Source organism: Myotis davidii, unplaced genomic scaffold, assembly GCF_000327345.1.
Source record: "Myotis davidii unplaced genomic scaffold, ASM32734v1 scaffold648, whole genome shotgun sequence".
NCBI classification, from domain to species: domain Eukaryota; kingdom Metazoa; phylum Chordata; class Mammalia; order Chiroptera; family Vespertilionidae; genus Myotis; species Myotis davidii.
This window is the reverse complement of record NW_006299603.1, coordinates 1,454,602-1,464,279: the sequence shown is the minus strand read 5'-3', so window position 1 is coordinate 1,464,279 and position 9,678 is coordinate 1,454,602. Positions and strand designations below refer to the sequence as shown.

At 45.1% G+C, this 9,678-nt stretch overlaps 1 protein-coding gene and 1 long non-coding RNA gene across 4 annotated transcripts in view; both read left to right on the top strand.

The window, feature by feature from the left end:
* Nucleotides 1-9,678, top strand: part of RNF130 (ring finger protein 130) — a 115,747-nt gene that overhangs the window by 81,701 nt on the left and 24,368 nt on the right. Inside the window, exon 8 of one of the 3 annotated variants that reach the window (XM_015571543.1) lies at nt 5,307-5,491. The exons of 1 other annotated variant lie outside the window; for it this stretch is intronic. In XM_015571543.1, coding sequence (XP_015427029.1) covers nt 5,307-5,311 — 5 coding nt within the window. In that variant the 3' untranslated portion in view covers nt 5,312-5,491. Of the gene's footprint in view, nt 1-5,306; nt 5,492-9,678 lie in introns of those variants that run through there. One more of the 3 variants, XM_006775390.2, reaches the window with a different exon arrangement.
* On the top strand, nt 1,875-3,611 carry LOC107184929. Its single transcript, XR_001515830.1, has 2 exons — nt 1,875-2,758; nt 3,041-3,611. It is a non-coding gene; the product is annotated as an uncharacterized LOC107184929 (long non-coding RNA).

The window sequence follows — 9,678 nt, the reverse complement described above, 5'->3', positions numbered from 1 at the left end:
TTCCTGAAGGATGGCGTGTTGGGGAGTGTCATAGTCAGTAGGCAATCTTCAACCTTCAAATTCTTCAGCCTCGCCCAGCAGGTCACCAGCTGGCTGTTTCTGTTGGGCCCAGCTGGTGCAGTTTTACTTCGACACACACAGTATTACCTGCTCATACTCTGGAGGCAGACATACATGAACATGACTCCGTGAGCTGGGAAGTTATATTTCTCTGAAGCTCATTTTAGTCCTTCATGAAACAAGGATAATGGTAGGAGTACAGCATAGGGTTGTTGTGAGAATTAGCACCTGAAGTGTTTAGCACAGTGCCTGGTACATAATTAGTGCTCAATAAATGTTAGCCCATCAGTTCCACTGAGCTTTTTTAAGTTCCGTGAGTAAGACAGCCATCTGCCTTTATCATTTTCTTTCATGAAATAGATTACAGAGTCATAGGAGCTCTGCGAGTGCCTGTGATTCACACCAGTTTGGAGGGAAATACTCATTTCACCTGCAGTCACCTCTTTTGCTTACTCCCATGCTGACCCATCAGGCTAGATGATTTCACAAATGAGTGAAAACTAGTCACAGCAAACAGTGTCACTATGAGCACTTTTAGAAAATTTTAAAGTAATTTAATGGTCACCTTGCAGCCACTCAGAATCGGCCAGATGCTCAGTTCATGCATCAGATATTTCAGAGAATGCTCAATAGACATGTTACCTATTAGAAATCAGAGTACCTGAAACATCATATTTCAGTTCCATCCATAAATGCCTGCATGACTTAGAATCTAAGTCATAGATCTTAGATCCATGTCTTAGTCCAACCTTTCTCCCATTAGCCTTGATGCTGCAATTATTCATTTGAATATTATTTCTGTGCCTTCAATCAAAGCCATTCTGAAAGATGATTTTCATGATCCCATTTAAAGAGAGAAATTGAGAGAGTGTGAGAGAGAGTGTGGGGAGATGCATGAAAGATGGTCACCAGAATATTAATGGTGAATCTTAATTTAGTAGACTTACGGTGTTTTTCTCTCCTATTGTGCTTTTATGTGTTGATGTTTTTTATAGCATGAATGACTTAATTTTTAAAAGCCTTTTTAATTGTAAGAGATAATAGTCACTCAATGTCTCTTCCCCCAAAATGTTGATGAAAAATTTTAATTCCAGAGAAGTTTATTTTAGCAAATAAATTTGTAAGTATTCTTCATTAATGAATTTTTTGAAATCTATCTTACTTCCCTTTTTGCCTTTACCAAAAACTTACAACCAAAATGAGATTGCCTTTGCAACTTAATAGTTCGCTTTTAATTTTCTAGGTAACCTCATTCATTTGTAAGATAATCTTCTATTACAGTTTACTTTTCTGACCGTGTTACACTGAACTTGTGCTGTGATGTAAGCCAGACCTAGACGCAGTCACTTGTGAAAATTTGTGAGCAAGATGAAGCAGCACTGTCCCGCTGAAAGGGCAGGCATGCGGCACCCCCTGGCCCCATGGCGGCCTCGGCCTCCACCCACCGGGAGGATTGCTGCCCCCAGGGCGAGCGCACTGCCATCTCCCTCACCCCGCTGCAGGGTTACCTAGGGCTTGACGCTACTGGCTGAATCAGGAGTCAATCAAAAGTCCATGTGCCCGGGGTCACTCCTGTGAGGAAATACTCCAGGTGCTCACCCATCACTAACTGTGCTTTTTAATTTTGTTAACATTGCAAATCTAGTGAATGTTGAGACTTTGCAATATAAACAGGATAGTAGTCAAAGAAGCAAATAAACCAAGGTGAATATATTTTTATAGATTGAGTTTCATGCCTCTGTTTCTTGGCACCTAAGTAAGCCAGGTTATTGAGTTCCGTTCCCAAGGGGGTTTTCCCCTCTACTTCGTTACTCAGACGAACCCTGTTAAAGCCGAGCATTTACCGGCTTACATTTGTGTCAAGCCAGTTTTCTCTCAACAGAAGAAAAGTCAATACTGTCTTTTTATTTTTTTTTTTTTGAGGAACAAGTTATAAGTAAAACCTGTGGGTGATGTAGGAGATATTTTGAGTTGAGTGGAAGGATGGGTTAGATAGTCTCTACAGCCCATTCTCAGTTCCTAGATTTGGGTTCCTGGAAATCATGTCCTAAAATTTGCAGAGTGTAACTCATACATTCAGGATTGACACAGTCTCAGCAGGAGGAAATGTCGGCTGCGGTTAGCATGATGAAGTAACTGGGACAAATGTCAAACCCTGTGACAATGCCCCAGACCCAGTCGCCGGCTCTGCAGCAGGCCAGCGGCCTGGGCTGTCTCCCAGCACCCTTCCTGAGCCGTCCTCCGAGGGTCACGGTAGAAGCGTCTAGACCACATCAAAGGAATTGATGTCTCTGGTTTTACTCTCCACTCAATATTTCTGAATTGTTCTGCTCAGACTTTAAGAGGAGCACTGACATATCTCAATATAAAAGGGTCTGAAAATTCAAGATTTGACGTCTTGGGGAAGCTTAGCTTAGAAAAAGAGGAACCTGGGTGAGATGAGAGGTGTCTCCAGGTGCTGGGAGGATCCCAAAGATGAGAATAGCCCCTACCGAGACCGTACTCCTGCACTGGGCTCTGTTACTCCCACCCGGCCCCGGTAATACTCCAGACAGTCCCCGGTGAGTCCCCGGGGCTCACAGAAGCAACACTCACTGTGACACCTTCTGGAGGCATCCGCAGGGAGGTAGACTTGCACTTGACGTGAGAAAGAACTGCTGTCAGAATTGTCCCCTGGGACAGCATGTCTTGCAGGCTAGTGAGCCGGCCTGGACCTGCTTCTCAGACAGAAGCTACAAAGCTGGAGCTGTTCAGAGGCAGGTCCTGCATCAGGCGGAAGTCTAAGGTTCCTGCCGGTCTGAGAGTCCCTCCTGAGCGGAGCGTCCCAAATGGGCCCTTTCCGGAGCGATGAGAGGGGCGTTTTAGACCACCTCCCACTGTGAGGTCCATTCTGCATGTGACCCAGGACTGCCCTGTGTACAGCTGGAGCAAAAATTTCAGACGTTGTCCTTACTCGTGCAGCACTCTCTGATCTGCTCAGTGCTTGGTTGTCAATGCTAGTCGTGAGCTCGTACATGGATTTACAATCCATGAATAAGTTTGAAAAACTCTGATCTAAAGAACTTTGAATTTTTAGTTCTCAGCTGTTTGCTCACACTAGCACCCATCTTTGTTTATTTTTCTGAGAGAGCCTTTCTGTAACGATGCCAGCGAAGATTTGAACTTGTCCGAGCGGGTTAACGAACCCTGTTCTTCATCTGAGCATTTGCTTTTCCTGTTGGCCTCCCTGAGCCTGAGATACATGCAGAGGAGTAACCTTGGGCCTGTCCGGCCTAAGTGACCCCGAGAAATGGCGTAGGAAGCGGAGCCTGGCATTGACACGCGTCCTGGGTCAGTCCTTTCCCTGCACCGCGTGTCTCTGCTGCTCCGGAGCGAGCCGTTGAAGGGCTCAGGCAGTGTGGGGGAAGATGACAGAGTTGGTTTTCTAAAAACAGTATGACAAAAAGAATTAAAAGCAGTGGGACCTTTGATTGGACTTCTGTACTGTCTTTGGCAGTGGGCTTTTTATTTTTTTCCAGAAGTACCTTTAATGTTATGGCTGCATTAGTTTATAATAAGTAAGTTTAAAGTTTTTGATTCACCCATTAAAAGTCCTCATATCTGATAGCCAGCTTTTCTGAGGAAATATTACCAAAACAATGTATCTTACATGTGCACTAGAGCAGTGGTCGGCAAACCGCGGCTCACGAGCCACATGCGGCTCTTTGGCCCCTTCAGTGTGGCTCTTCCCCAAAATCCCACGTGTGGAGTGCACGTACAGTGCGATTGAAACTGCGTGGCCCATGCGCAGAAGTCGGCTTGCCGACCACGGCACTAGAGTAATTAGTAAAGCCTGGAGCTTACGTGAAGCTGCTGTGAATGGTGTTTCATTGCTCAGGTGCCAGTGTGCCCTGCATGCCAGCCTGGGGCCCGGCTGTGCCACTCAGTCCCCTGCAGCGTTGACCTCAGCCGGCACTTGCCACCGGAGATGAGCTGGGTAGCTCAGTACCGCACAGGTGGGGTTGCGGAGCCTTCCTGCAGGGAGTGACTTAGAAGCAGGCTGGGCACCACTGGGCACAAAGCGAGGAAAAGGCAGAGCAGTTCAGGGCGTTGTGTTCGCTGTGTCTGCTGTAGGTGGCAGTGGCGGTGGTAGGCAGACTCTAGAATTTGAACGTTATTCTTGTAAACAATGCGTAATGTGTAAGGCTTTTCAGCAAAAAGTAATTCCTGGCGGCTGAGAAGCTGCTCCGGCTGGTAGACTGGAGGCAGGAAGATAAGGGAGGTAAAATGCAAAATTGAATGAGGAAGTCAAGGTGATAAGGAAGGAGATGAAATCAAGAAATGTCAGCGATTGTGTGGTAACAAAGGTAGTGGTTTGAACGACGGACCTGGAACTCAGCAAAGAGAAAAGTGGCAGAACGGGGAACCTGCAAGTGAACCAGGCAGCGCAGGGTTCAGGAAGGAGGGCGGTCCTGGTCCCCTAGTGGCGCTGCAGGCAGCAGCACTAGTCCAGGGCAGTAAGGAAGCAGCAGAGGACGAGGTGCCTCAGGCACTGATGCAGGCACCCGTACCCATGGTCCCGGGAGTTCCCATAAGAGCCATACCTCCCTGGAAGTCCGTGCTCTTCACATATTATTTTAAAATAAATAATGGCGTTCTTGTTTGAGGAAAAGGAGGAGCATGTTTTAAGAACAACAGCGACAGATTTCAGGACACTCAGTTTGAGCATGTGTTCAAGCCAGGAACAGTTCATTTGTGGAGTTGTCCCCACCTTTTAAACAGGAAGCTGTTAGCCTACACCAGTGATGGCGAACCTATGACACACGTGTCAGAGGTGACACTAGAACTCATTTTTTTGGTTGATTTTTCTTTGTTAAATGGCATTTAAATATATAAAATAAATATCAAAAATATAAGTCTTTGTTTTACTATGGTTGCAAATATCAAAAAATTTCTCTATGTGACACAGCTCCAGAGTTGAGTTAGGGTTTTTCAAAATGCTGACACGCTGAGCTCAAAAGGTTCGCCATCACTGGCCTACACTGTCCCTGCATTTCTCTGGGAACACTAACACATTCTAAGGGGACGTGGATCTGAGGCTGCTGAGTTCAGGGAAATGCCGATGGCTTAACTGGCTTCCCCGGGGGCTTGGGAAAAGCGGGGACAACCCTCGGCCACTGTCGGTTAGGACCCCTTCCTCTGTTATTTTAAAACATTGACAACTACCCTTTCACTAATTCCTGACCTTTTTTCCTTTTATTCCATAGGGTAGAATGGTTTTAAAGAAGAAACAAACTGCTTTCTGACTGATTGCCTTGAAGGGAAAAAAAGAACCTATTTTTGTGCATCATTTACCAATCATGCCACACAAGCATTTATTTTTAGTACATTTTATTTTTTCATAAATTGCTAATGCCAAAGCTTTGTATTAAAATAAATAAATAATAAAGTGAAAGGCTGTGCTGTTGCGTCTTATTCGCCCACTCGTGTTTGGAAGGCTGACTTGGAGGTCACATGCCCAGGTTTCTGTTTCAGAGACAGAACGTGCTCGCGACTCCCCCTGGGGGGACCGGTGCCACTCATTCTGTTGGCATTTTCATGTTGGCTCCTACTGTGCCCGACTAGGACCCCAGCCTGTGTGTGGTAATGTCCTTCGGGCTCTTCAAGGTCACCATTCACTCTGATGTATCTTGTTCCATTGTTTGTGGTTGATATCCCTCCAGCCACAGCAGCAGCTCCAGGGACATGACATTGCATCACTTGCCACTATCCGCCTACCTAGTAGAGTGCTTTGCGCATAGTAAGTGCTCAATAAATATTTGTGGGATGAAGGGTTAAGTGTAAGAAAAAAATCTCCAAAAGTCTCGCTGATTAATAAGTCTGTCTGACTTTTTTAAACCTAGTTTTTACAGCATCCTTTTAAATATAGCAAATTCTAAAAAGTTGGATGAAAGCAATTTTACATATATAAATGGTATATTTTTGCTTTATTGATGAGCAAGACATTGAAATATTTTGTTATATTGAATCATATGAGCTTGAAGAGTTATCAGTCTGTGTTTCACCCGAGGATATTTTTCCATTGATAATTTTGGAGAGAGTGGGAGGGAGGGAGAGAGAGAAACATCAATGTGAGAGAGACGTTGATGTGGCTGCCTCTTGCACACGCCCCAACTGGCAACGCTTCTGTGCACAGGCCAGAGCTCTACCACTGAGCCACACCGGCTGGGGTCATATGTGTGACATTTTGAGCACTGAGTTCTCAGCCTTCCACCTCAGCATACCTGAGGGTGAGAACATATTCCCGTTGGTAGCAGGTTCCTTCAGCAGTCATGCTCAAATTGGTAGGCTGGGTTGAAGATTTTTTTCCTTTGTTTTGTTTTTTGTTTTTTTAGCTATAATTCTCATACCATAAAACTTACCCTTTTAAAGGGTGAGCCATTTCAGGGGTTTTTATTATACTCACAAGGTTGTACAACCATCACAACTGTCTAACTACGTAGCGTTTTCATCACTCAAAAATGAAATCCTGTACCCATTAACAGTAACCGCTCACTAATCTACTCTGTCTCTATGGATTTATCTACCCTGGACGTTTTCTATAAATACAATTATACAGTATGTGGCCTTTTATCCTATATAATAAAAGCCTAATATGCAAATCGACTGAACGGCAGGATGACCGGTTGCTATGACACACACTGACCATCAGGGGGCAGACACTCAACACAGGAGCTGCCCACAGGCCCCGACAGGTGGCAGTGGAGGATAGGGCCGGCGAGCAGGTGGTGCCAGGCCAGCCAAGGCAGGTGCCAGCAGGGCCCCCTCAGTTTCCCCACCAGTCACCACACAGATCAGCCCTGATCGCCTGCCAGGCCTAGGGACCCTACCTGTGCATGAATTTCATGCACTGGACCTCTAATGTATACACACACATACACACACACACACACACACACAGACATATCTGTGTATGTGTATGTATTTTTTTTTTTCCAGAGAGGAAGGGAAAGGAAGAGAGAGATAGAAACTTCAGTGATGAGAGAATCATTGATTGGCTGCCTCCTGCTGGCAATCAGGGGACATGTGCCCTGACCAGGAATCAAACTGTGATTGACCTCCTGATTCATAGGTCAATGCTCAACCACTGACCCATGCTGGTTGGGCAGTATGTGGCCTGTTGTGTCTGGCTAATGTCTTCAAGTTTTATCCATGTTGTAGCAGTAACAGGACTTTATTCTTTTTTGTGGTTGAATAATATTCCATTACATAGATACACCACATTTTGTTCATCCAGTCAGCCAGTGATGGCTGTTGGGTTCCCACCTTTTGACTGTTGTAAACAAAGCTAGTATAAACATTAGTGAATGGGTTTTGTGTGAACTTACCTTTTCAGTTCTCTTGGTACATTTCTAGGAATGGAATTGCTGGGTCATGGGGTAACTTGATAAATTTAAATTGTTGAAAACTGCCAAAGTGTTCTCCAAAGCAGCTGTACAATTTCACAATGTACAAGGGTTCCTATTTCTCCACATCCTCACCAGCACTCACTACTTTTCTTTTTGAAAAAATTACAGCCATATTTTTAGTGAGGGTACAGTTGCACCTCATTTTGGTTTTGATTTACATTTCCGTAATGACATGATTTGAGTATCTTTTCATTTGCTTGTTGGCCACTTGAGTGTCTTCTTTAGAAAAACGTCTATTCAAGTCCTTTGCACATTTTTAATTGGATTATTTGACTTTTTGTTGTTGAATTGTAAGAGTTCATTATCTATTCCAGATAATAGACCCTTATCAGACGTATGATTTGCAAGCATTTTCTCTTTAAGTCCTTTTTTCCTTTCTTTTTTATTTTAATAAATTTGTTATTTCAGAGAGGGAGAGAGACATAAAAACATCAATGATGAGAGCTGCCTCCTGCACACCCCACATTGGGGATTGAGCCACAGCCTGGGCAAGTGCCCTGTCTGAGAATCAAACCGTGACCTCCTGGTTCATAGGTTGACAGTCATTGAACCACCCCCGTTGGGCTACAATTGCCCTTTATAAAACTGCATTCCCTTCCCCTGCAGTCGTCCCTGTCTTTTTGTTTTTAATTAAAATATAATTGGTGCCTTGGCTGGTGTACTCAGTGGTTAGAGTGTCGACCCACGCTCCAAAGGGTCGTAGGGTTTGATTCCGGGTCAAGGGCACGTTACCTGGGTTGCAGGTTCAATCCCCAGCCAGGGTGCATTCAGGAGGTAAACAATCAATATATCTCACTCACATTATTGGCTCTCTGACACCCCCAAGGGGTATGGATTGTTAGAGGGCAGCTCTCGGGTGATGCACCCCATAATCAGGCTCCCTCCTCTCTGGATCCAGGTGCGTCACCCGAGAACCACAGCTCCCTCTCTCTCTCTCTCTCTCTTTTTCCTCCTTCCCTCCTCTCCCTCTCTCTCCCACTCTCTAAAAATTCTGTACAGATTCGTGCACATTGAAAGGAAATCAATTAGCAGGTGGCCTGCAGGGCAGGACTGGGCAAGATGGGCTGGAAACGCCCTGGAGCCAACCTCTCACAGTCCCTCCCTGGCCAGCCACATCTGGGGCGGCGCCAGGGCTCAGAGGGCATCTGCAGAGTGAGCGAGGTCCCTCTGGCAGGTGAGGTCCCTCAGCTTGGCCCACAGGGATTGGGCCAAAATTGGCTCTCTGACACCCCCAAGGGGTATGGATTGTTAGAGGGCAGCTCTCGGGTGATGCACCCCATAATCAGGCTCCCTCCTCTCTGGATCCAGGTGCGTCACCCGAGAACCACAGCTCGACAGCTACTGCATTGAGTGTCTGCCCCCTGGTGGTCAGTGCACATCATTGCTACCGGTCAGACGGTTGCTTAGGCTTTTATATCTATAAATATAAAAGGCTAATATGCTAAGTGTCCAACCATCCGGGTAATGACCTCACATGGCAACATCCGGCTTCCTGTCCTTAGCAACTAGCTCCTTGCAGTTTCTTCAGCCCAGGAACCCGATTTGCTTTATAGCCAGGTGCAAGCATTTAACCTTTAACTAAATGCTGTGAAGCGTTTTCACATGTCTCATCTCATTTGATCCTCACATAAGTCCTGGAGTAAGTAGATAGGAGACTCAGTGGAATCCTATTTTCTTTTCATTAGCTGGAAAACGGAGATTTAGAAAGCTTAGAAACCTGACCCGACTGAAAAGAAGTAAGAAATGATGGACCTTGAAAATGACTTCAGGTTTTCTCACTGCACAGAATATAGTCAAACACTGCTGCAGTTAAATTTTTTACCCTTTGTTCTCCCTGTGTGATCTATAATAATAATAATCTGTTTCATGTTGATATTTACTGCTGTGTTGCTGACAAGTACCTGAAAGAGACGTTGGGGTGCTAGATTGGGCAGGAAAAAGTTTAGCTACATCAGAAAGCAGGTCTACTTAAGCAAGTTTATTCTATATCTATAAAAGGCTAAGTTGACTTGCGCGTGCGCAATACATATAAAGCTGTTGATGGCGCCAATCGCATGCGTGTGTTTCCATCTGTCATTGTCAATCGTGAATTTGGTTGACACTTCTATTATAGAGAAAGGGCAAATAGCGATATTAAAATATTTCTTCTAATTAATTTCCTTATTTCTTT